Here is a 26,063-nt window from a genome sequence, read left to right as displayed (position 1 = left end):
GAGGGCCGGGGGTTCGCAGCGGCGGGCACTCGCTTGGAAAGCGGCGCAGGCTCGGACGCCTTCCCGGCGGAGGCGGCCAACTCCAAGCCGGGGCGCGGAGGGGCGGGGGCTCTGGAGGGGGCGGCGCCGGCGGGCCCTCCCCTTGCCCCGCCTCCCGGTCAGCGCCCTTGGCCGCGGGCGCGTTGTTGGTTTCGGGTTGTCAGGCAGCAGCGGCGCAGGCGAGGCTGCGGGGACCGGCGGCGGCGGGAGTGCGGCTCGGCCATGCCCGCCGTCGCGGCCTGAGCCCCTCCACCTGCCGCAAGCATGAAGGACGGCGGGGACTCCAAGGACCAGCAACTCATGGTGAGACCCCGTCACCCTCCGCCTCGCCCCCATCCCTGGCCCCGGAACCCAGACTCTCCGTCGGCCTCCCTCACCAGCCTCGAAGAGGAGGCTCGGGCTCAGGGGCTGCGACTGTCCAGAGCAACTTTCCCGAGGTCCTGGATGTCGAGAGGAGGACGGCTTCATGGCCATCCTTCTGAGTGAGGCCTTTAAAGTTAGCCTGCCTTCAACCCCACACCCACTTTACACCTTCCCGCCAGGGGACCCCTCCCATCCCCAAAACCTGTGCAGAGAGATGGTTTTCTGGGGCAAGACTCTGCTCTCTGATCCAGAAAAGCCAGGGGCAGGGCGGGCTTGACCTACCTGCCAGGAGGAGGAAGGTTGGGAATATCCTAGTGAAACAGAGGGTACCGGGGCCAGTGGGGTGGGAGTGTAAAGGGAGAGGGGTCACAAATAGACAGACTAGAGACCCCAGGTGCCAGAGGAGCTGGTATGGGTTGGGGGTGGCTGGTTATTGGGTTGCATCGCAGATGCTGTCCAAGCCAGAACTCTAAATATTTCAGAGAAGTGTTGGAAGCAGCCCAGATGGCCCCCAGAACCGCCCGCGTCAGGGGCAGATGAAGAGGTGTGTGGGGGGGCCATAGGGGCCAGGTAGAGACTGAAGACAGATTCCTGATTATCAGTAGTGGCAGGTCAGTGTGATAAGGGGGAAGACTCAGTGACACCAAGGCCACCACCCCTTCCCAGCCCATCCTATCCCCTAACTTCTGAGATCTGGGAGTGGGCCTTCATCACCAGCAGGTGGGTGGTGATGTAACTGGAGGATAATGCAACCCCCAGAGACACCCGCCTCTGCAGGGCGAGCTCTCTCCCAAGATGAGCCTCGGGCCCAGCCCCCAAGCAAGCCCCAGCCTCTGGAGCATCCTCTCAGGCGGTTTAGAAGTGTCTCTTTGAGAATGGCTTGCCTTGGCATGTGGGGTGTGCCCCCACCCGCCACCCTGGGGCAGGGACAGAGGGTCCTCCCCTCCCACCAGTGGAGTTTGGCTGAGGAAGCCGGACAGACGGTCCCATGGGCAGTGGAGGTCCCTCTGAGAGTGCGGTGTTCTCACTCTGCTGAGGGCCTGTCAGTTACCCCCCACACCCAGGAGGACTTTCCCTTTGATCAGAAGAAGAAACACTCTCCCTCTCTGTTTTTTCGGGAAGACCCAGGCACAGGATCAAGAGCCAGCATCGCTCACTGGCTGGAGAACAGAGTGAGGAGGGAGCCCCCATGGCCTGTCCTCAGGTGGGAATGTGGTCACAGGTTGTTAGGAGGAGGAGACGAAACCAGGGCCCCCGGCCCCTTCTACCGCCCACCGTGCTGGCACCTGCAGGGGCAGAGCGTCGTTCACAGACGCACAGACAGCCCGCTCCAGTGCCGAGGGATCCAAGTTCAAACCCCGGGGGAGCTGCCGTGCTTAATTTGGGCGGGCCACTGGAGCCTGGAGGAGCAGACAGCTCTCTCTCCTGGGGCTCTCCCTGAGGCACGGGCTCCTGGGAAATTCATAGACTCAGACACAGTCACGTTCTGTGGACTTGTTGCCCTCGACCCAGGTGGTGGCCTTGAACCACTGAGTTTTCCTTAAGACAAAGGAGGGCCAGGATGGCTGGACAGAGAACTCAGGGGGAATCCTGGGGTCCTGGCATCCTCTCTGTGCCCTGGCATGGCCCTCTCCATCTAATCGCTGGGGCCTGGCCTTCCCTTCCAGGTGGCGCTCCGGGTCCGGCCCATCAGCGTGGCAGAGCTGGAGGAGGGAGCCACCCTTATCGCCCACAAAGTGGATGAACAGGTACTCGGCTCCGTGGCCGGGAGCTGCAGGGTTGGGCAAAGGGCTGCTCACATCTGGTGTGCTTGCAGCAGCATCCTCCTCTACCCGCTGAACTCTTGGCTGGGCAGTTGGCCACATCGTCAAGGAAACTGGGGTTCTTCTTCCAGGAAGGCTTCCTAGATTGATCCAAGGAGAGCGGAAAGCTTCCCTAGCCTGGGTGGGCCCTGATCCCTTCAGTCTAGCCCTAAGATTTCACACGCCTTCCATGTGTCCATGACATGACTTCCCCACCTGAATATGTCTGCCACCCCGCAAACCCAGATTTATATGGTTTAGACCCAAAGCCCACCTCCAGAGTGTTCATGTTTTGCAAAGTCTTTGGGTGTCTATTTGCTTTCTTGGTCCTCATGTCACCGTGATGAGGTGGGCTGGACGAGTCCCACCTCTGTTTACATAGGAGTCAATAAATATTTATCACATACCCACAACACACTGGGGACAGTGCCAGGAGCTAGGAAACTACGGTGCACAGATAAGACACTGTCCTCCCTCCATTACCTCACAGTCCGGTGCGGACAGACGAGACATTAGTCAAAGAACTGAATCACAAACAGATGTGCATAATGCTCTGAGAGTAAGAGGGGACCTGACCTAGCCCCGGAACTCAGGGAGCGCTCCCTCAGGAAATGGTGCTTGAGCTGAAACAAAAAGGATGGAGAAGAAGTAATTAGGAGTGTGCATGAAGAGAGAAATTGCAATCAGAGGGATTTGCATGTGCAAAGGTCCTGTGGTGAGAGGGATTGTGATATACTTGGGTAACCAAGAAGCAGCCAGTGTGGCTCTCACAGGAGAGAGAAGGGGTGAGGGGTGTGAGATGAGGCTGGAGACATGGGCAGGGCCAGCTCGCACACTCTGTAAACCACGGCCAGGATGTCTGTTTGGGTAGGGACTTGAGGACTCAGGTGCTGGGGTGGGGAGAGGCACAGTGGTATGGCCTATGGGGAGCCCAAGGCGATCGCTTGCCTCAGCTCAGTGGCTGCTGCTTCCGGCTTCTCCTTAGTGCCAGGGCTCATCACAGTGGCAGAGAAGTTGGGGTGGCACTGACGATACAGAGAAAGGCACAACCGGGCACCAGCTGGCCCTGGGCCTGGGGCTGGCAGGCTGGACTCAGGAAGCCCAAGGGCCAAGAGGAGCAAACCAGAGGTGGACAGCACAGCCTGCGCTGCCTGCCTGCCTCTGGGCTCCCCAGGGGCAGGTGCTCACTGCCGCCTCTTCCCTCAGCCCTGAGCCGTGGGCACGGCAGAGCTGGCTGGGGCCAGCCTCCTGATTTCTCTTCCTCTTTTCCCTCCTGGAAAAGGGTAGCCTTCCTCAGAGTCCTCAGGGAGAGCAGGGGATGCCTGGGAAGACCCCATCTAAGCTGGGGAGGCCCCGCGGGAGCAGGATTAACTCACGTAACAGGCGTGGGGGACAGGTTCTGCCATTCCCCAGCTGTGTGGCCTTGGGCAGGTTCTCCGGGAGCCTCAGTTGCCTCCTCTGTAAGTGGGGACAGTAAGCATGATGCCCTCTCTAGACGGTCTTTGTGGACTAATGTATGCACAGTGCTTCCCCAGTGCCTGCACACAGTAGGAGTTTAATAGCTGCGCATTATCATCATCTGTTAGCAACCAGAAGTCCGAGGGGCTGCTGGACTGGCTGATGAGAGAGGCCAGCCTTGAAGAGCCAGAGAACTCGGGAGGGGAAACCTCCTTCCAGACAAGGCCACTCCCTGTTTGTCCAACTTATCCGCAAGAGTATCAGGTCCTCAGGGTTGGGACAATGATGGCCCTTTCTCGGCTGCCCCTGGCTCCCAGCCGAGTGGGGGCTGTGGCTATTAACTGATGCTGATGGGAATGCTCTGGTCTAGGGTACAGCTGCCGTGTGCCCACGCACAGGGAACACTGGCCCCTTTCTGTCCCTGCCAGGGGAGGGGGAGGGCCCGGCCTGACCCAGCGGAGCTGCACCTCCGAGAAGGTCCCGGGCTGGGCAGTCCCAACAGGGCTGCTCCTTTGTCAGCTCGGAGATGCAGAGGTTGTCTGCACAGCGTGGGCGCAGGGCTCTCCACACAGACTCCGGGCCCTGCAGAGAGCCTGGTCTTCTGGCCCCAGCCCCTTCTGTGTCCACTGGGTGCAAAGATGCACTTGCCTGGCCTGAAGCTGGGGAGTAGCCACAGCAAATGGCTGGCTGGGAAACTGAAAAGCCAGCCGTCCCTCAGTTGCTCCATCCCTCTGACAAATAAGGCCCAGGCTAGCAGGAGGCAAAGACACAGGAGTCCAAGAAGCCAAATGGGCGGCCAACTTCCCGTGTCTCCCCCTCTGACCAGCCCCTGCCCCCAGCCCTCCGTCCCTCTCCAGTGACCCCCACAGCTTGTCTGTGGCCCTGGCCCCCCAGGCTTGCCTTATGCGCCCTGAGAGAGGCTCAGGGGTGCAGGCTTGGTCAGCTTCACGGTGGGCCAGCCGGTCAGTTGTGGCTCTGCTCCTTCCTCCTGAGGTCTGGAGCCCCGTGGGCCAGTGGAGTGAGTTTGGGAGTGTCTTCACGGCAACCTGGCTGTGCACTCTCTTTCCGGCAAAGGTGCCGCTGGGCCCGAGTGCCCGGCCTCCTCTAAGGAAGACGTCTTGTTGGGATGCGCAATTTCTCTTTACCCAGCTGCTGCTCGTTGCTCCCTTGGTTGTGGCCGTTATGGCCTGTGTGGCCCAGCCCCACAGAGGGACTCCCCCACCCAGCTTCTTCTGGCCTGGGCTCCTGGGCTCTGCTCTCCTCTGTCATGGATGGGTTACTACACCCCTGCTGGTGCCGTCTGGGGCCTGGGGTGGGGAGCTGCTGAGCAGGGCAGCCCAGAGGTCACTATCGAGGGCCCAGCCCCTTGGTGGTCAGCAGGGAGGCAAAGGCTGTCCAAGGCCACCAGTTGGTGGGTCTTGAGTGGGGAGAGGTAGAGAGGGCACTCAGTCACCTGCTGGCTTGAGCCACCATGTGCAGTCCTAGGCAGGCTTCCTTAGAGCTGGGCATTGTTCTCCTGGAGACGCGGGACACTGCAGCAACAGGGCTTTGCCGAGGGGGCCCCTCCCACAGGCAGAGTGTGCTCTGGGGACAAGGGGCCCGTGTGCTGGATTGGGGGGGAGCTGGAGTTAGGGTTGGGATTTGTAAAGGGGACACTTCGGGTGCCTCAGCAGTCCTGTGGTCTCAGGGCCTCTTTCAATTCTGGGCTGTGATCATGATGCCTTCCTTAGGGGTCCCTGTGGGCTAATGTTTGCACAGTGCTTACCCCAGTACCTGCACACAGTAGGAGTTTAATAGATGTTAGTTTATCTCAAGTGCTGAAATACGGGATGGTTTCAGGCCCCAGGTAGGAGAAACCCGGCCCACCTCCAGCCTTCCCGCTTCCTGTGTCAGAGCTCTGAGTCCGGTGGTCCCCAGATGGTCACCTCCACACATATGTGTTCCTGGGGTGAGAGCGACATAGGAGCTCAGTCTCCTAGTAGCATCTGGAATGGGACCAGACCCTGATGCCACACCCCTCAGGATGCCATCGGGGACCACAAAGTTTGGGGGGCTGCCTGAGAGGCTGGTGGGGCCCAGAAGTTCAGGTGGGAGAAGCAGCTCCAGGACAGCCCCCTTCTCCTCCCACCCCCTCCCGCCCGTACCAAGCCCACAGCCCGCTGGCCCTCCTCCCGGCTTCCAGACCGTGTTTATCTACAGGATTTAAATCGCCTGACAATATGTATAATCCCATAATTAGCCTTTATCTCCTCAAAGCCCAACTGTCACCCCCTGTGCTCCTGGGGTCCTTTCTGAGGAGCCACACAAAGGCCCTCCACGTCCTGGTTCCTCATCAGAAGACAGGACAGTAAGAACCTGCCCCACCCAGCCCGTGAGCCGTCGAGAGGATTCTGGGAGATCTGCAAGGGAGGGCTGGGCCACACAAACGGGAGGCTATGGTGAAAGACAAATAGAGTCTAAGGTGACCGATGCCGAGGGTCAGGGACAGTGACTGCTGGGGGGCAGCCCACCTTTAGCCCACTTGCCTGCCTTGGGGGGCGGGGGGTGTGCTCCCTACACACTCACCATCTGGGTGCTTCTTGATCCTCTTGCCCCAAAGAGCTGAGCCTGGCGGATAGTGACTGGGAGAGGATCCAAGGATGCTTTACCTCTCACTCCTCAGCCATCAGCCTGCCGGTCTCCCAGCCCCCTCCCAGCCCCAGGCAGCCGCTAATCTGCCTCCTGTCTCTGTAGATTCCAGACTTGTCATATAAATGGAATCATGCAATATGTGGTCCTTTGTGTCTGGCTTCTCTCACTGAGCGTAATATTTTCCAGGTTTATCCACATTGTAGCGTGTGTCAGAACTTCCTTCCCTTTTGTTGCTGAGTAATATTCCACAGTGTGGATACGCCACATTTTGTTTATCCATTCCTCAGTTGATGAATGTTTGGGTTGTTTTCCACTTTTTGCCTATTGTGAATAATGCTGCAAGGGTGCAAGGATTCTTCCACTTAGTGTCTGGATGGGCACGAGGCAAGAGTGCTGGTTAAAAAGGCAGGTTTGTGGGCCTGCTTCCCCAGAGATTCTGAGTCAATGAATCTGGGCGGTACTGGGAATCTGCATTTTACAAGCTCCCTCGGGGACTCTGATGAAGGCGTGTGCACACCCGTGAGAGATGCAGCCCTGGACTGACTTCTAGGTCACGCCTCCCCTCACCCCAGGCCTTGGGGTCCTAGAGTCCTGTAGGCTGGTGGGGACCCGGCCGGGACATCAGCCAGGTGTAGCTCTTCCCTAAGCAGCCAGCTGGGCCTTGGTGGCTTTATGAGCTCAGCGGGTTCCCTTCTGGTCTTTTCTATCTATTCTGAAGGCTGGCAGGGCCCAGGGACACCCTTCTTGGGACCAACGTCTCCTTTCTTGAGCACTCACAGGATGGCACGTTTACACCTAGAAATGTGACCAGCATCAAATTCGCCTTCTTAAAAAAAAGCAAACAAAAATCCAGAAACAGCCTTATGAGGTGACATCCCCCTGGAATCATGCTTTTGTTTTGCTATGTCTTGTTTGCACCCTGAGACTAAAGGGGCTGTGGGCCTGGCTCCCTGGACAGGAGATGAAGTCTTGGAGGCTGGGCCTTCCCAGGTTCCGATTCTCTGCTGGGGCTTCCTGAGTAGGCTGTGGGTTTTGGAATGAATTCTTCTCTCAAGGCGGTAGCCCTGTGGGTCCTCCCTGACTTCCAACTGGGAAAAACTTGAGGCCCAGAGAGGTGATGCATTTTCCTCAAGGTCACACAACCACGTTGGACCTAAACCCCATTTGTGGCACCCCCTTCCCCAGGATCTTTCCTGCCAGCCTTGGAGGCTTGAGGAGGAATAGTCTAGATCAGACATTTTTGACTGGGGGCGATTTTGCTCCCCAGGGGACATTTCACAACGTCACTGCTGAGAGGAGGTTGTGCTCCTGGCATCAAGTGGGTCGAGGCCAGGGATGCTGCTAAACACCCTGCAGTGCACAGGCCAATTCCCGAAAAAGATGATCCAGCCCAAAGTGTCAGTAGTGCCAAGACTGAGATACCCCAGTCGAGGTTTAGCCGTTTGGAGGCCAGAAGGAAGCCGGTTAAAACTGCGAAGCTGGGGCTAGCCTGGTGGCCTAGTGGTTGAGTTTGCGCACTTCACTTGGGCGGCCTGGGGTTCGAAGGTTTGGATCCCACGTGCAACCTAGCATGGCTCATCAAGCCACCCTGGCACCGTCGCGCATAAAATAGAAGAAGATTGGCACAGGTGTTAGCTTAGTGACTCTTCCTCAAGCAAAAAGAGGAAGATCGGCAACAGATGTTAGCTCAGGGCCAATCTTCCTCACAAAAAAAAATTAAAAAATAAAAAAACTGTGAAGCCGATCTGAGCACCAGCAGCTTAGTGGTATGGGGCAGGGGAACTCCTGACATGCTTTGTTCACGGTGTTTCTCACCTAGGAGAGGCCGGGAGGAGTCTGGGCCCTAATGGGAACACAGTTTACAGATTAGACACCCTCCCCCAGCCTGAAGCCCCTCACTTCCCTGGCCGATCTTGGGTTTCGGGGCTCAAAGTCTGGAATCGTGGAAAGGGCAGAATCCATGTTGAATTAACAACGGGCCTGGGAGTGGGGGCCGTGAGGCCTCTTGTGGGTAAGGAGGCCTGGAACCTCGGGGACAGAGCCTGCCATGAAGCTGCCCACCCTCCCCGACCCCACCTTCCCCCCGCCCCACCAGCAAGGGAGGGCCCCTGTGCTCCTGTGTGAGCAGCGTCCCCCTTGAAACCTCCCAGAGGCAGGTGCTCAGCGTGCTGTGGGCATAAAGATTTATGACCTGGGGATTGTGCAAGGGAATGCCCCCGCTGAGCCTCCACCTCGGAGGCTGAGGGAGGGGCCGCCCAGGGCCCACCCTCACCCGCCCCACTGCAGCAGGCCAGCCTGGCTGGGGGTGGGGCTGCATTGGTTCAAAAGGCTGCTGTCTCGAAGGACCGCAGACTGGACATAAACAACAGAAATCTCCTCTTTCACACGTGGTTCTGGAGGCCGGATGTCCGAAGGGTTGGCTCCTTCTGAGGCTGTGAGGGAGACTCTGGTGCGTGCCCCTAGCCTTCGTTTGCAGACGGTCATCTTCTCCGTGGGTCTTTTCACATCATCTTCCTTCAATGTGTTTCTGTGTCCCCATTTCCCCTTTTTATAAGGATACCAGTCATCGTGGAGCAGGGCCCGCCATCTGGGGTCTGTGCTCCCAAGATTCCTGGTGGTGAGGACAGGAGGGGAAATCCTGAGCTCTCTTCCCAACCCCACATTTCTCACAGACCCCTGGTGATTCTGAGCTGAGAACGCTGCCCACGGCCGCCCTCTCACCTCGTGGCCTTGCTCATGCTTTTCTCTAGAACACTCTCCTCACCTCACACCTCTCAGCCAGCTCCTGCTCATGCTTTAAGACCCAGTGCTGGCGCCACCTCTTCCAGGAGGCCTTCCTCTAGTGGTCAGGCTGGAGCAGGCGCCCCTGCTCTGTGCTCCCATTGCCTCCTGTAGCCCGGCACCTGTTACTAGAACGATCTGCTCCCCACTGGACTGTGAGTGTCAGAGGCAGGAAGCCACATGTCTCCTTCTCTCCCCGGGGCCTCCCTTAATGCCTGGTGTGTAGCAGGTGCCAGCAAACGTGTCCTCCTGGCCTGAGCTTCCTGTGCAGCTCAGAGCGTCCCTCTCCAGCCCTCCATGGCTCAGCTCCGGTTCACCTGGCCGAGGGGCTGGAGGCTCCATTGTGTGCCAGAGTGGACAGGGATGGGGTGATGCTCTGGAGGGTGGGGCGCGGGCCGGGGCCCAGGCAGATGGAGACCAGACAAAGCCCTCTTTAAGAGGGGATCATGGCAGCCGTGCGGACAGTGTACTGATTCAGGAGCCTGGATATCAAAAACACCGAAGGCGCAGGGTCCCCTGACCTTGGCAGTGCCTGGAGGTCATTTGAAGGTGATCAGTGAGTGATGGGCATCACTGCATGCTGCTCACTTTGCCCCACACTGGCAGACCCCAGGTGTCCCTCAGGCCGTTGGCCCTGCCCACGCCCACAGGAGCACCAGCATCCGAGGAGTGACAGCTGGTAACGGCTGGTCAGGTTCTCTTACCTCCCACTGGGACCACGCCCGGGGAGTTGGAGGCGGGTTTATCTTCACCGGGGTCTGACGATCAGCACTCCTGCTGCCGGCTCTAGGCCCTGAGGCAGGAACTGGATCCTGGAAGAAGCTTAGAGGACATTGGAGCTGGAGCCCTGAGGAGGTGGCCGGGCAGCCCAGGGGACAGCACAGGCCCAGAGGCCCTGCACTCATCTCACTGTGGCCCTCCGCCTTTGGCAAGCTGTGAGGGGCCTGGGCCAGGGGCCTCGTTCTTTGCCGTTCTTTTGCCAGCCCAGCCTGTCTGGAGCGTCCCCTCTACCTGGCTTCCCCGGAATCCCATCCGATTGGCTGAGACTTCTGGGTGAGGCTCCTGGGGTCAGGCTCCTGGGAGCTGCCTTACGCCCCGCCCTTCCCTCCTCCACTGAGAATCCCAGAAGGGGGCTCTGCTGGGACCCCAAGGGCCTTGGGCCAGTTTGGATGCCGTGAGCACAGGTGTAGACCTACTGCAGGAGTCCAGGTGGGGAAGGGCGGACGTAGACTGCTCAGAGGAACGTGGTGGGAGTCCAAGGCTGTGGCCCTCCCAGGACTGGGCCTCCTAAATCCTGGCGCTCATCGGGGTGCACCAGGAATGACCCACTTCAGATCTCCCGAATCCACAGAGCTGGGCCAGGCTCCCAGGTCGGCCTCCTGCTGCCTCGCCGTGAGCCCCTCTGCCTCTTGGAGTGGCTGCCCCTCACCCGTTGTCTGTTCTCAAGCCCTTTTCGGGATTGTCACTGGCCCTGGCTCCCTGCTGACCCACCAAGGGAGCACAGTCACTGTCTCTGCAACCTTGGGTGGCCCTGGGACAGGCCGTTCTCCTCATGCCTTGTCCTCTGTTAGGACTCAGTTTACCTCCGTGGCCAGCATCTCATCACCAGGTCACATTAGGTAGGGCTAGTACACACAGTGGGTGCTGTGGCCTCCCTGGCATGGGGCTACCGCTGTGGGCCTGGGCAGGAAATCCTCCCACCGCCCCGCTCCCCGCAAGGCTCCACGGGAACAGAGGGCCAGGGCGGGTGTGTGAGAGCAGGTGCAGGATGGTGGGCAGGGTGCCAGCCCGGGAGCCAGACTACCAGTGCTCCAGCCCTGGCCCTACCGTTTCCTAGCTGCTCGACTTTGTGCCTCAGTTTCCCCATCTGAGAATAATAATCATGAATTCATGTGAAAGGGCTCAGTGAAGGTGAGATATTGTTATTACATACCAGGAGGAGGAGGCAGGGAGCGAAGGCTGCCCACACCCTTCCTCTTTACCACCTTCCCTCCCCATGGGAGTGAGGGGGCCGGTGAGGCTTGTGCTGGCTGAGACCACCGTCCAGCCATAGAGCACAGCCCCGGCTTCTTTCCCCTGGCTGTCTGGCGCGAGCCCAGGTGCTCCCAGGCACAGAGCAGGGCTTAAAGGTGCCAGCCACTCTCAGGGGACACCTTGACAGGGCAGCCAGGGCGGGGGCAGGGACCCAACCTGGAGGCTCGGCTCCTAAGGGGCCTCGGGCAGGCGCAGAGGCTGTGGCATCATGGTGGCTCCTCCACGGTGAGCGTGGGGTTGCCGTCCTCGACCCGACAGCAGAGTCATGGTGTGTGTCCCATCACCCCAGTTGTCCCTCTTAACAGCCCCTTGAGCCCAGCCCCTTGAGCACTCAGTGTGTGCCCGCCCCGTGCCCAAGCCCAGCGCACACCTTACCTCACGGGCTCCTCAGAGCCCCGCAGGTAGATGCACTCCTGTCCCACCTGACAGAGGAGGAGGCCCAGGCTCGGGCAGGGTTGCTCACACAGGCCACCACTAATGAGAGGTAGGACAGGCATGCAGACCGTGCCCTGACTTACCCCTCCTCCCTGTTACCCCCGAACTCCAGCCCTCTCATGCCTCTTGCAGTGTTTCCTGGCATTTCCATGAGTCCAGGCACTGTCTCTCTCCCCATCCCTATCCTAGGCCAGGAACCCCCGACCAGGATCCAGCCTCCTTCCTCTGCGTCTCCCCACAGAGCCCAGGACCAGGCTGAGCACACCCAGGACACCAAGAGAGGGGCAGAGTGGAGCTGGGCGTGGAGTGGGTGCAGAGATTATTCTGGAAAATGGGTCCCTTGGTCACCCATGGAGCAGAGGAAGAGTCCGATCAGGCCCCTTGTATATCCCACCATACACACACACACACACACACAGAGCACAGATGCCCCTACCCTGCAGGGAGGGCAGCCTAAGCTGGGGCAGGCCCACCTGTACCCTTGTCCTAGCTTCTAGCCCTGGGGCCGCTCCTTCCACTCCCAGCTCAGGCTCAAGGCTGCAGAGGGCCACTGCAAGGCACCCCTAACCCCCTCCCAGGGGGCTCTTCACCCCGCCCCTGGGTCTACCCCCTGGCAGGGCGTGGAGGAGTGTGGAGGGGTGAGGAGGGGTGAAGTGGGGGGAGACAGGACAGCAGGGCAGGGTCCCGGGCGTGGCACGGCTGCAGTGAGGTGGTAAAGGGTCTGCAGGCCTTGCTCCTGGGTTTTGGGTCCTGCTCCCTGACTCAGTAGCGTGTGAGCCTGGGAAAGTCCCTTCTTTGGGCCTCGATTTCCTCATCTGTAAAGTGGGAAGGATGGTGGGCCTCACTGCCTGGCCTTGTGGTGGGGATTAACGAGTTCATGTACATGAAGTGCTTAAAGCAGGTCCTGACACAAAATAAATGTTGAATAAATGCGAGCCGTTGTTACTGCGACTCCTCCTGTGGTAGAGGCACGAGGGGCGCGGTGTTGCCATTCGAGGAAGAGGACCCAGATCTGGGGCCCACGTGGCCTGGGGCACCATGGCGCTCTCCGCTCCTTTGGGACACTGTCAGTTGTTAGGGAGGCTTCCCCTCTGGGCATCCAGGGCCGAGTGCCCAGACCAGATACCCGGAGAGCTGATGGGGGCAGGGCTGGGCCTGGGGCCATGGACGCCTGGCTTCCAGCCCCTCCCACTCCTGCCCGAGTGAGGTGAGTGTTGACATCGGTGTGGGCCTGGGGCTCCCAGGTGACCAGTGGCCCCCCTCGGGGACTTTTGCAGATGGTGGTTCTCATGGACCCAATGGAGGACCCTGATGACATCCTGCGGGCACACCGCTCCCGGGAGAAGTCCTACTTGTTTGATGTGGCCTTTGACTTCACTGCCACCCAGGTGAGGGAGGGCCTGGGCCTGGGGACACACAGGAGCCCCTCTCTACCCTTTGCCTCACTCAGGAGGGAGCCCTTAGGGGACCCGCCTCTGACCCTCAGCCTTCCCTCCACCACTTGCTCCCTAGCTTCCACCCCACCACGTCCCCATGCATGCAAGTGTGCGCGTGCCTGCATGTCGCGCACACAGCCTCCTGCCTGGACACATCCAGGTCAGCGTGCACACTCAGGCACCCACACAGAACACCCTGCAGTTGGCCCTGTGGGAGCTGGAGGAAGGCCCTTGAAGCCCATCTGGTGCTGGGAGGAGAGTCTCGGGGAAGCTGACACCCTCCCAGGGACCCCTTACTCACGAATCTGCGGGATGCTCCCAGGAGCAGATGGAATGCGTCCCTGGGGCTGGGGGCCAGGAGCCAGCTGTGGGGGGAGGAGTCTCAGGTGTCCTGAGCTCTCTTTCAGACTGGCGTCCCCCTACAGGGTGAAAGCAGAGACATGCATCCCCCACTCCCCACTCCCACTTCTCTAGGGCCGAGGGCTCCAGGGACAGAAACCACTTATGCTGGGGCCCAGGACGTGCCAGTGGGCGTGTGTGTTCTGCCCTGCCTGTGCCCCAGGCCCCTGACGGTCTCCTCTTCCCTGCAGGAGATGGTGTATCAGGCCACCACCAAAAGCCTCATTGAAGGCGTCATCTCAGGCTATAATGCCACTGTCTTCGCCTATGGCCCCACAGGTGAGGGGGAGCCCAGAGCGTGGGAGACGACTGCATGCCCCGGGTGTCCCCCTTGAGGGACAAGCCCCCTCGCCCTCCATCACAGAATTGGTCTGGGCCCAACTGAGGCGGGAATCAAGGATGTGGTTGATCCAAACCCCCCCGAGACCCTCCAGCCGCAGAGCCCCATCCCTACCCATCCCCCAAGCCATCCTCCCCACCCCCACCTCTCTGGCTCTCTGGGAGGGTCCAGCCTTGAGGACAGACCCAGGGCTGCCAGGAGCCCCTGCCCAGCAAGGCCTGGCTCCTGGCCCGACCCTGCTCACCCACCACCCTGTTCTGCCCCAGGCTGTGGGAAAACCTACACCATGCTGGGCACAGACCACGAGCCCGGCATCTACGTTCGGACCCTCAATGACCTCTTCCACGCCATTGAGGAGACCAGCAACGACATGGAATATGAGGTGTCCATGTCCTACCTGGAGGTGAGCCCTCCCCCGACCCCGGTATGGACAAGAGGCCCATAGGATGGGACTGGCTTCCTTGGGGCCAGGTCACTGGGCAGTTTCCTTGAGGTGCTCATGACTCCTGCTCTCCTGCACGCATATTCTTGGCTTCATTTTATGAAAACCTGAGGCTCAGAGAGGTTAGGCAACTAGGATGTCACACAGTAAGTGAGGGAGCAGGGATTCAAACTCAGGACCCTAGGGCTTGCAAGCTGAGCCCTGCCCATTTTGCCACATCCCAAAGTAGCCTTGTCCTTGAGCACAGAGCTCGGTCACCCTCCCAATCAACTCGCCGCCTCGCCATCCTCATGGGCCCATTCCTTAAAGCCAACCCTGTCTACCCTGCCAGGCTGCCTCCCGGCACTCTGTGTACATGGGTATGGGTCAGAACATGGACAGGCTTGAACCTGCCAGCCTTCGCTACCTAGCCACAGCCTCTGGTGCTCACCCGTGGGAGTGCTACCACCAAGCAGCGACGGGACAGCTTGGGTGGGAGCACGCAGAGGCCACAAGAGGTGGGAGAGCCATCGGGCTGGACTCCATCTGGCTCCCGGCTGCTCCGGCTCTCTCCAGGAGCTGATAGTCTCCTGGGTGACAGCACAGGAAGGGCAGTGAGGCGTGGCTGCCAGCAGCCACTCTAGCCAGCACGGTGTTGACTCAGCCAGCAAGACGCACTTTGGGGTGAGGGGGAGAAGTAGCGTGAGGGTTGCCTAGCAACAAGCAGAGCTGGCTGTCCATCAGGTCCTGTCCTCTGCCCACTGCCCAGCCCGCCTGCAAAGGGAGTGCCGCTTAGTTCTACTGCCTCCTCTACCCTTAGCTCTGACAGCCCGATATTTCCCTGTGGATGCTGAAGCTCCCTCATTCCCACCCCATAGAAAGGAAAGAGTCTTTCTCTTTAACCAGCGTTTCCCTGAGAGGAGCCTGGGGCTCCTGAGCTGGGGCTCAGAACGGGTGAGCTCCTGTCCCCTTCTTGCTAGGGAGGGATGGGGAACCTGGCCCTTGCCTGAACCTCCCACCCTTAGTCTCCCATTCATGCCTGTCCCCATCCCGTCCCATCAGATCTACAACGAGATGATCCGGGACCTGCTGAACCCCGCCCTGGGGTACCTGGAGCTGAGGGAGGACTCCAAAGGGGTGGTCCAGGTGGCTGGAATCACTGAGGTCTCCACCATCAATGCCAAAGAGGCAAGTCTTGTACAGCCAGCCGGGACAATGGAGAGGGACACTCACCCCTGAGGGACAGGGGACTTGAGCCAGGGAGCAGCTGCCTGCTCAGCTGGGCTGGGGCTGGGGCTGGGGCTGAGCAGACAGACAGTCTTATATGATAGCAAGCGGGGGACTGTCACCCCTGCCCCCACGCCCCAGCCACGCTGACCCTGGGGGACTAACCAGGCAACCAGCCTCCGCTTGTACACATAGACCCTGACCTCCCCAGGCCCCTCAGCACACCAGGGCTGGCCCACCCCCGCCTGGGTCCTTTCCCAACCTCTCAGATACAGGCTGTGGGAGCATCCCCTGGGTCCCCAAGAGTGACCTTGCTCCCTCCCCCAACCCAGGTCATGCAGCTGCTGATGAAGGGGAACCGGCAGAGGACCCAGGAGCCCACGGCCGCCAACCAGACGTCCTCGCGCTCCCATGCCGTGCTCCAGGTCGCCGTGCGCCAGCGCAGCCGGGTCCCAAATGTCCTGCAGGAGGTGCGGCAGGGCCGTCTGTTCATGATCGACCTGGCTGGCTCTGAGCGTGCAGCCCAGGTGAGGCCTGCGCCCCCGGGGCTGGGGGACTGGCTGTTGGGCTGGGGTAGGGCAAGGGCCCTGCCAAAATCATCGAGGAGAGAAGAAGGTCCATCCGCCATCTCTCGCAGCCTTTGTCCCCCAGCGCGGAGCCTGCTGCCTGGCTCTGGCCTTGGTCCAGCCCCACTTCTGCAGGCAAACTTGGAGGTTTCGTGGTCACCTGAGCGATGAGGCTGGGTGATGTCACTGTTGGCCCAGAAGAAAATGCACGGAACAGGACAGCAGCCGGGAGGATTAACAGGGTTTCCTGTTTGAACATGTGGGGCTGAGTTTGAACAGGGTGGGGTTCGAGAAGCACACCCCTCTCTCGCAGTCAGGCCTGAGGGCTCCCTGGAGGGGCAGGGGGGAGCCACAGGGCAAAGGGTGAGCCAGCGGGTCCCCGCTGTGGAGGGCTGGGCAGACACCTCCTCGGCCTGACACTGTCCTGTAGGCCCAAGGAGAGGAACCACATACACACTCACACCCTCACACGCACATGCATACAGGTGTTCTCCACTCACGTACACACTCTCACACCACACACACTCATTCTCCCACTCTCTCTCTCACACACTCACATACACCTATTTCCTCACATATTCTCTCCCTCACACACACTTCCCTCCCCCATCCCTGAGGCCTGGGGCGCCCCCCTCCCTCCGCATCCCTCTCGGCCTGTGCACTAAGCGGCAAGGTGCAGCCCTGTGGGGCACAGCCAGGCTCAGCCCCGCTCTCGAAGCCTCAGTCTTCAGTCCTCACTCTGTTCAGAGCCTTCCAGGTCTCTTAGCTTCTCAAATGCCCTCACCACCCCGGGGGGAGGGTGGGACAAGGCCCCCTGGAGTCATGCCTACATGTCACAGCCCTGAGGGAGAGGGAAGGGTTATAACCAGGGATAACCCCGGTGTTGATGGTGAGACCCGTCCCCTGCCCCATAAGGCCACAGTTACGCCCACTGCTCGCCCCCCAGACACAGAACCGTGGGCAGCGCATGAAAGAGGGGGCCCACATCAACCGCTCCCTGCTGGCGCTGGGCAACTGCATCAATGCGCTGAGCGACAAGAGCAGCAACAAGTACATCAACTATCGCGACAGCAAGCTCACCCGGCTCCTGAAGGTACCACCGTGGCCAGGCCTGAGCACTGTGCCCCGGGGACGGGGCTGCCGGGTTTAGCAAGTGAAAATACGGGTACCCCACTAAACCTGAATTTCAGGTGAACAACAGAATTTGTCCTAGTATAAGTACATCCCATGCTGTGTTTGGAACATACTTATACTGAAAGAATCAGTCGTTGTGTATCTGAAATTCAGATTTGTCTGGGTGTATCGTGTGTTACCTGGGGACCCTCGGCAGAGACTGGGTGGCAGGGAGGGAAAGGAGCTGCACCTGACACCCCCGGGCTGTGGGTCTGAGGGAACCCGGATCCTCTGGAGTTGGGGGTTCAGGTGCACAGTTGGCCTCAGCTCAGAGCCCAGGGTCTGGGGGCTCACTACTGGCTGCAGTCTGTGTTCAGCGCTTCACCGCCCCCCCTCAGCTCTTTTCATCCTGTCAGCAACTCTGTGGGTTAGGGGGATGACTATGGCCATTTGCAGAAGAGGAAACTGAGGCACAAAGAGGCTAAGTGCTGGCAGTGGGATTTAAACAGAGGTCTGTCTGGCCCAATATCACAGCCGTCATCTACTTACCGCCCGCTGTCGGCCTGCCATCACCACTGCACCCACCAGCTGGGTGGTGGGACGGTTGCACAGTTACTGCCGTTTTAAAAAGTGAGGAAGCTGATGGTTAGAGAGGTGAAGGATCGTACTGACGGTCACTCAGCTGCATCATGGCCCCGGGGCACAGTCAAGCCCAGGGCAAGGCAGGGGGTGGCCACAGACCAAAGTCAACCTTCATACAGAGGTTCCCATCCCCCATCCTGACTCCAGCCAAGGAGTGCCACCAGCAGTCAGAAATGGGGTAGCGGGACCTGGGGGGCCAGAGGAGATGGCAGGGGGCACCGGGCCCCATGGGCTCTTTCCCCTCTGGCTCCCAGTCAACCATAGGGCTCCCCTTCCTGGTTCTCATGCATGAGGGGAGGGAAAGAGAAAGTAGGAGGCCCTGACCCGGATGCTTGAAATTTTCAGATGCAAACTCTGGAGAAGAAACTGGAAGTGGGAAGGAGGGGCAGGAGAGGGGGAGGAGAAATCCGGACTCAGGGGTGTCCACGTGATGCTCAGCACCAGGACCTGTGAGAGTGTGAGTGCGTGTGTGTGTGTGTGCATGTGTATGTGAGTAGAGAGAGAGAGACAGCGAGAGAGGGAAGGCACGCCATGGAGGGCGTCATGAACAGCCTGCAAGAGCAGGGTCCGGGGACAGTCCCCGGCTGACACTGCCCCGCCCCCTCCGGTCAGGACTCCCTGGGTGGGAACAGCCGCACGGTGATGATCGCCCACATCAGTCCAGCGAGCAGCGCCTTTGAGGAGTCCCGGAACACCCTGACCTACGCCGGCCGGGCCAAGAACATCAAGACCAGGGTGAGGGCCCTGTCTGTCCCCCCAGGGCATGCCTTCCTCGGCCAAGATTGGAGCCCCTGGACTGATTCCAGGCCCTGCCATCCCTCCCCACTCTCTCTGGAACCAGCCACCATTGCACTGGCCTCTTTCCCCAGTCGACTGTCCCCCTGTGCCCTTCCCTGCACCTTCAGCCCCTGCTTGCCTGCCAGGAAGCCCACAGCTGCTGAGGGTCCCCTTCGTGTACAGTTCAGTGTCTCTGGTCCCCGGCCCCATGCCCCGCCATCTTCCTGTTTTCATCCTCAGATGCTCGTTCAGACGTTTACATTCTCAAAGCACCTAATCAGATGGTCAGAATAGAGGTGACCCTTATTGGGCACCTACCCTGAGCCCTGTAACATGTCATCTCACTTGATCCCCACTTTGCGGTGGAGAAAAATGAGGCTGAAGGAAGTTAAGTGACTTCCCGGCTGGGCAGTGATGGCGCTGAGCTTAGAACCGGGGCTGCCTGGTTTCCCAGTAAATGTGCTGGAATCCCTGCTCTCCAACAGGAAGTCTCTCCGCCTGTATGTGTGGAGGGGCGGGAATGGATAAGTGTAGACAGAACTTAAGGAACATTCTCCCAGCACGGCACTTTGCCAGCAGCTCTTTCAGGTCCTTTATGTTTTATTCCAACATTCAAGGAACTTAATGGGGAAGAAGACATGTCCATGAAACAGTTAACTGATAGTACAAAATGTTACTAATAGCAAGTAAATGATATCAACACTAGGTGGGCTGGTGGGCTCCCAGGGAGCTCTTTGGGGACTTCAGCAGGATGCTGAAGGATGGAGAGGACATTCCAGAAGTTGGGGTGCAGTAAGGGTAGAGGTTCCAAAGTCAGAAAGGAGATGGTGTCTGTAGCAGGGGGGTTGGGGGGGGGGTGGCGGTGGAGCAGGATGTTTCCTCGGCTAGAGCAGAATGTTCATGACAAAGCAGCGAGCCACAGAAAATCCAGAGAGAGAGATCAGTGGACCTTCAACACTAGGTGAAGGAATTAGGATATTCCTCCAAGCCATAGGGAGCCACTGCTGGTTGATGAGCAGGGGCAGCAGCATTTTAGGAGTATGGATCTGGTGGAGGCATGTAGTGTGATAGGTTGTGGGGTTAGAGACAAGGAGGGCATTACTGTCATCCAGAAAGGGGTTGGAGGAGAAAGAAAAAGACCCCGCAGGCAGGCCCCATCGCCTGGGGCGACAGTCCCCGCTCTGCCCCCATCCTGTGCACCCCGCAGGTGAAGCAGAACCTGCTCAACGTCTCCTACCACATCGCCCAGTACACCAGCATCATCGCCGACCTGAGGGGCGAGATCCAGCGGCTCAAGTGCAAGATCGATGAGCAGGGGGGGCGGGGCCAGGCCCGGGGCCGGCTGGAGCGGGGCGACATCCGCCACGTCCAAGGTGTGTGTGTGTGGGTCTGTGTGGTGGGAGCCTGTCTCCTGCAGCCCTTCCAGGCTGTCTCAGATTGCTCTGTGGTCAGGCGGTGCTGGGTTCAAGTCCAGACTCAGGCTCTTTCTGGCTGGGTAGCCTTGGGCTAGTCACTCAACTGCCCTGAGTCTTCTGTCTCTCAGCTGTAAAATGGAATCGCAATCTCTGCTTCAGGGAGTTGACATGAAGATTGGGGGGATCACATAAGTGATAGACACTTGAGCTGTGTAGGGCATCACTGTCAGAGCTGCCATACAGGGCTGTGAGGCCATACCCGGATCACCGGAAGGACCACCAGTCTCTCATAGACCTGCATATTTGCTATGGATGGTTTTCCAACAGATGGCGGTAAAGTGTCTAAGGGGTACCTTTTGCTGGTTAACACAAAGGTGCTATAAGGGCTAGCGGAAGCCATTTCGTACAGAGGAGCTGGGAATCACCTTTGGGCCACAGCCTGAAGACTCAATGTGGAAGTGGGGTGTGGGAGGAGGAAGTAATCTAGGAGGTCTTTCTGGAGGAGGTGCTTGGATGGGAAGTGGTTTGGGAAGAAAGAGAAGGGAGAGCCCCACATGGATCCAGACTCTCCTGGCCTGACCCTCCCTCCTCCACTGACCTCCCCATTCCCCATCCGCTGGGCAGCCGAGGTCCAGCTGCACAGCGGGCCAGGTGAGCAGGCTGACATGGGACAGCTGCGGGAGCAACTCGTCAGCGCTTTCCAGGAGCAGATGGACGTGCGGAGACGCCTGCTGGAGCTGGAGAACCACGCCATGGAAGTCCAGATCGACACCTCCCGCCACCTGCTCACCATTGCCGGGTGAGCACCCCCTGCCCAGGACCCTCCAGGGCCCACACCTGGGCCTGGGCCTGTAACTGCACGCTGTGTCCTGTCCCCCGTGGCCTGAATCCCGTGTCTCCCTGGGGGTGGGGCTGCGGCAGCTGGGAGCACGAGAAGTCACGCCGGGCCCTCAAATGGCGGGAGGAGCAGCGGAAGGAGTCCTACACCAAGGACGACAGTGAGAAGGACTCCGACATGGGCGATGACCAGCCAGACATCCTGGAGCCGCCCGAGGTGGCCTCAGCCCGGGAGAGCATCGCCGCCCTGGTGGGCGAGCAGAAGAAGATGCGGAAGCAGAAGGTGCCCAGGGGTTGGGGGGCAGGAAGAGTGGGTTTGGGAGGCCCGAGCCTTCTGGCTGGGGCTGAGGGCAGGGTGGGGAGGCGTGAGACCTGGGAACTCAGGCCACCAATCTTGGGTGACCTTGCTAAGTTCCTTAACCTCTTTGCACCTCCCTTACTCATTTGTAAAATGGGAGTAGTGCAGCCCTTGTGTGTGTGTGTGGGGGGGGGGGATGGGGGTGTTAGGAAGATCAAATAAATGCTTTTCACATACTAAGGACTCAAAAAATGGTAGCCAATATTATAACTAGGGCTTTCCAGATAACAGATCTTTGCCTTCTGTTTGGGAGCATACCCAAACCAGGGGGCTTCAGGGTACCGTGAGCCCCGAGGGCATCAGATGGGCTGGGCTTGAGCAGATATCCACGGAGCTGGTTCCAGGGGTAGATTGTGGTCGGGGAGGCAAGATTGTGGGTACAGAGGGGCCACGTAGGAGCAGCCCCTGATTGCAAGGTCCAAGATACACCTTCGAGGGTTGGACTGGGAATGGAGCTTCAGTCCGGAGCCTGGAGTCCGGGACTGGAGGGGGCGAGGACAGGCTGGGCGGCGGAGCGGCCCCTCGCCTGCTGCCTGGCGCTTACCCGGTGCCGCCCCCAGCTGGCCCTGGAGCAGCGCTGCCGCGAGCTGCGCGCGCGGGGCCGGCGCCTGGAGGAGACGCTGCCGCGGCGCATCGGCTCCGAGGAGCAGCGCGAGGTGCTGAGCCTGCTGTGCCGCGTGCACGAGCTGGAGGTGGAGAACACCGAGATGCAGTCGCACGCGCTGCTCCGGGATGGCGCGCTCCGCCACCGCCGCGAGGCCGTGCGCCGCCTGGAGCAGCACCGCAGCCTCTGCGACGAGATCATCCAGGGCCAACGGCAGATCATTGACGGTAGGGCCCGCGCCTCCAGCGCCGGAGCCACCCAGGGGCCCTATGGACCAGCGGAGGGTCCGAGGGCACGCGCTGAGCCCTGCCCCTCCCCCAGCAGACTACAACCTGGCGGTCCCTCAGCACCTGGAGGAGCTCTACGAAGTGTACCTGCGGGAGCTGGAGGAGGGCAGCCTGGAGCGGGCCACCATCATGGACCGGGTGGCCTCTAGGGCCTTGCAGGTGGGAGCCTGAGCATGCCTGGGCAGGGACAGGTGCACTTGTGCTGAGGGAGGGGCTGATGCCCAAGGCAATGCCTGCCAGATGGCTGGGATGGAGATGGGACCCAGCTGGCTGGCATCCCGAAGAGTTGACTCCCTTTCCTTCTTACCCCACCCAAAGTCTTGCCAAGCCTGAGTAAGGTCTCCATCCCAGGGCGTTCTTCTCTGGCACTTGTCTCCACCCAGAGTCTGAGCATCAGGTTTGGCTATCAGATATCACAAATGGCCCCAGATGCCCTCCCAGGAGACCAGGCCATCAGGCGGTGCCACTGGAGATGCTTAGCAAACCACAGTTTACCCCTTGCGACCTGGAACACAAATGCACGGCCCTCCCTGGACTCCCAGCCTGCCTTATAGCTCTGGTCACCCTGTGTGCCTTTGTCACTCTGTGCTGTTACCTGGGCCAGGACCAAGTCTTCTGACTGACCCCCCGATGCCCCACTTCCCCTCCCCAGGACAGCTCCTTGCCCAAAATTACCCCAGCAGGGACCACACTGACCCCGGAGTCTGACCCAGAGAGCGTGAAGACGCAGAGCTCTGAGGCCCAGCGCCTGCAGAACAGCATCTTCCCTCCGCTCAGCCCAGAAAGGTGAGACCAGGAGCCACTTCCAGCCAGTCCCGCTGCCTGAGCCCCAGACGCCGCACCATGTCCCAGCGATGCCAACCCAGATTAGGGCTAACTGGGGCAGATGGAGCAGGAACGAAAGGGAGGAGGTGGCACAGGTCTGGAGCCAGGACTCCTGGGTTCTCTTTCCCTTCACACAAACAGCTGTCCCCTGGGGTGGGGGTGGGACCTCAGTGGGGCCAACCTGGTCAACAACCACCCATCCTCCTCTGCCAACCTCAGTGAAGCCAACCGCGTGTTCAAGGCCAGTCCCCGGGCCTGGCAGGTGAAGAGCTCCTCTGTGCCCACCCCGCCCCCCATCCAGATGGGCAGCCTGGTGACCCAGGAGGTGAGCTCTGAGCACCCACGGGCCCCATGGGCTCCACTGGTGGGGGTGGGAGCACAGGTGGACACCCAATGGTTGGGATGGAGCCTTTCCAAAACGGCCACCACCCCTGATGCCCCACCGTCTCTGCCGAGTGGGGCATGGGGTCCCTGCTGTGTTCAATGCCTTTCTCTTCCCAACCACCTCGTCCCACAGGCCCCCACTCAGGACAGCCTGGTCAGCCTGAGCAGCCGGATCAACTCTTCCCCCAACAGCAGCGAGAATCTGTCAGAGATCCCCTTGTCCCACAAAGGTGTGCCCCCTTCCTGCCCCGTGGCCTGAGCCCGGCATTGTCTAAACTGCTCAGATCACCCAGCCCAAAGCCCGTTCCTGCCCTCTGCGCTGCTGAACACCCATGCATGGTGCTACCCATTCTAGAAAGGGAGGCACCAACGCCCAGAGAGGATTAACAACCTGCTCGAGGACACACAGAGAGCTGGGGCACAGTCAGGAATCAGAATGAACACATGGCACTTAGGATCATGTCCCCCCTTCCCACTCAGTAACACTTGTAATAGCAGATGGAGACCGAATCCCAGGCCCCTGGCCATAGGCTAAGCCCGTTCTCTCAGTTATCCTCATGGTAACCCTGTGGGGTTAGTTTTACCACCCCCAGTTTACACAGGAAATAAGGCTCAGAAACTCGCCCCGAGTTTCTTAAATAGCAAGCAAGCAGGTGGGGATGCTGGGATCAAAACCTGGGCGTTCTGGCCCCTTCTCATTTCTGCCTTGGCAGAGGGGTAGTGGACATGCAGGAAGGGGAGGAATATGTGACGTTGACCCCGGGTTGGATGCTCCCCCTGTCCCGCTGCAGAAAGGAAGGAGATCCTGACCAGCACCAAGTGCATCTCAGTGAAGGCCGCCCGGCGGCGCTCGCGGGCCCTGGGCACTGAGGGGTGCCACCTGCTGGCTCCCGCGATGGAGCGCAGCAGCCTGTCCTTGCACTCGCTGAGCGAGGCTGATGATTCTCGGCCCTCTGGCCCGCTGGCCTGCAAGCGGCCGCCCAGCCCCACGCTGCAGCACGCTGCCAGCGAGGACAACCTGTCTAGCAGCACGGGCGAGGCCCCATCTCAGGCAGCCAAGCATCGTGGCAACGGCCCTGGGCCCTGGCTGCATGGCCAGAAGAAAAGCCTGGGCAAGAAACGGGAGGAGTCGCTGGAGGCGAAGAGAAGGAAGCGGAGGTCCCGGTCCTTTGAGGTCACAGGGCAAGGGGTGAGGCCAGGGGCAGGGGGTAGGGTGTCTGAGCGCCTTTGTTGTGGGTGGGGGCCTGAGGGCTGGATTCCTCCAGAGGTACCTGCACCAGCCCTGCACCACCCTCCATGCCTCTGTGCCCCAGGCTGGCATCATAGCCGGGGGAGATCCCTGTATAAGATCCTCATGCTCCCGCCTCACCTCACTGTTTCCAACCAACACAGCTCTCCCGCCCCAAGACTCACCTCCTGGGGCCCCGTCCCATGGAGGGCATCTCGGGCCACAGGATGCCAGTGTGCGAGCACCCAGCCCCTGGTATTCGGCATCTAGGAAAGGTCACACTGCCTTTGGCCAAGGTCAAACTCCCTCCGAGCCAGAATACGGGTCAGTACCCGCAAGGGAGGCAATGGGGCAATGGGGAAGGGGAGGCCTTGGCCAGCCCAGGGAGGAGGCATGTGGAGCTCCCTGCCCCTATAGCTGCCCCTTGCTGGAAACGGGGTTCTCGAAGAATACTTGTGGGACTGGCATCTTGAAGTTGTGCTGTTAAGGAGTTCAAGGCCACTGGGTGATCAGAGAGGGGACAGGAAGGTATTCCTAAACCTTTGCTTCTGGCCCTTCCCCTGTTGCAGGCCCTGGGGACTCCTCACCCCTTGCTGTTCCCTCCAACCCAGCTGGTGTTTCCCGGCGGGCTACCCATGGGCCCCGCCTACCCCACGGCACAAGTACCCATGGCAAAGATGGACTCCCCCGGCGTAACTGAGGGGCCTGCCTGGAACTGGCCGTCCTGCTCCCAGGACTGAATGAGCTCTAGCAGGAAGTGGGAGATAGAGGCTGGGCAGATGGCAGTGACCTGGGAGCGGGAGCTCAGGTCCTCAGAAGGGCAGGGCTCCTGAACCCCAGGAATTGTGAGGGTGCCTGCCCCACCCTTCCAAGCTTGCAGTGCCACGCGGCGAGGGAGGTGAGCCAGGAGGCACAGCCAGGATGACAGGGCTCCCTGGCCTCCCAGCCCTGGACAGACCCTGTTGCCGAAACCCTGCACGGACCTGCGGCCAGGCTCGGTCTCGGGATGGGGGCAGTTGTTGGCTGGAGAGGGCTCCTGGGCCCACACCTGGGGCATGGGCATCCCGGAGGGGGGTTGGGGAAGGGGCCAACGGCACTTCCCATACTATGGTTGGGGTGGGGAAGGGAATCTGGTTTTGTTACTTAGTAGTGGCTTTTTCTCCTCCTTTTTAACAATAAAATCCCATTTGGGTCTTGACAGCTGTGTTGGAAACTAGACTTTGTCTGGAATATGGGGGGGAGGGCGGCTGTGAAGATTCAACCCAACTCCCCCCCTACACACACTGGTTGCACAGCACGAACCCACACACCCCGGCAGGAAGGGGTTTTTCTCTAGACCCTGAGCCCCTGCCCCCAGGAACGGTGGATGGGGCTGGCAAGGTCCATTCATGCCCCATCACGCTGCCCACGACCCCGCCCCCCCCACCACCCACAGCAGAGGTCAGAGACTTGGGGTGGCCCAGAGGGCAGAAAGCCTCACTACCCAAATGAGGTGGTTACCCCTTGGAAGTTGGCGCTCAGAAACTGCCCAGCTAAGAGCTAAGCCCCTCGGCTTCAAAGTGAGGAACCCCCTGGTACTGGATTCCAGGGGCTTCCCAGGCTGGGGGGTAGCGCTGACCACTGGGTACTCTTCCCTGCCCTGTTCTGCGTCGGGGTCGGGG

At 60.1% G+C, this 26,063-nt stretch overlaps 1 protein-coding gene across 1 annotated transcript; it reads left to right on the top strand.

The window, feature by feature from the left end:
- On the top strand, positions 1-25,600 carry KIF19 (kinesin family member 19). Its single transcript, XM_008513170.2, has 20 exons — positions 1-342; positions 2,070-2,150; positions 12,821-12,931; positions 13,570-13,657; positions 13,985-14,121; positions 15,202-15,327; positions 15,699-15,893; positions 16,879-17,025; positions 18,300-18,422; positions 19,672-19,837; positions 20,504-20,678; positions 20,801-20,999; positions 21,635-21,905; positions 22,003-22,124; positions 22,618-22,751; positions 23,010-23,115; positions 23,308-23,404; positions 23,966-24,363; positions 24,567-24,726; positions 24,972-25,600. Exons 1-20 carry the CDS (start codon positions 304-306, stop codon positions 25,100-25,102), a joined length of 3,006 nt encoding a protein of 1,001 aa, XP_008511392.2. The 5' UTR covers positions 1-303; the 3' UTR covers positions 25,103-25,600.
- The last annotated feature ends 463 nt before the right edge of the window (positions 25,601-26,063 follow it).

Source organism: Equus przewalskii, chromosome 10 (assembly GCF_037783145.1).
Source record: "Equus przewalskii isolate Varuska chromosome 10, EquPr2, whole genome shotgun sequence".
Classification (NCBI taxonomy): Eukaryota; Metazoa; Chordata; class Mammalia; order Perissodactyla; family Equidae; genus Equus; species Equus przewalskii.
Note: the sequence above shows the minus strand (reverse complement) of the source record. Positions and strands in the feature narration are given on the sequence as shown.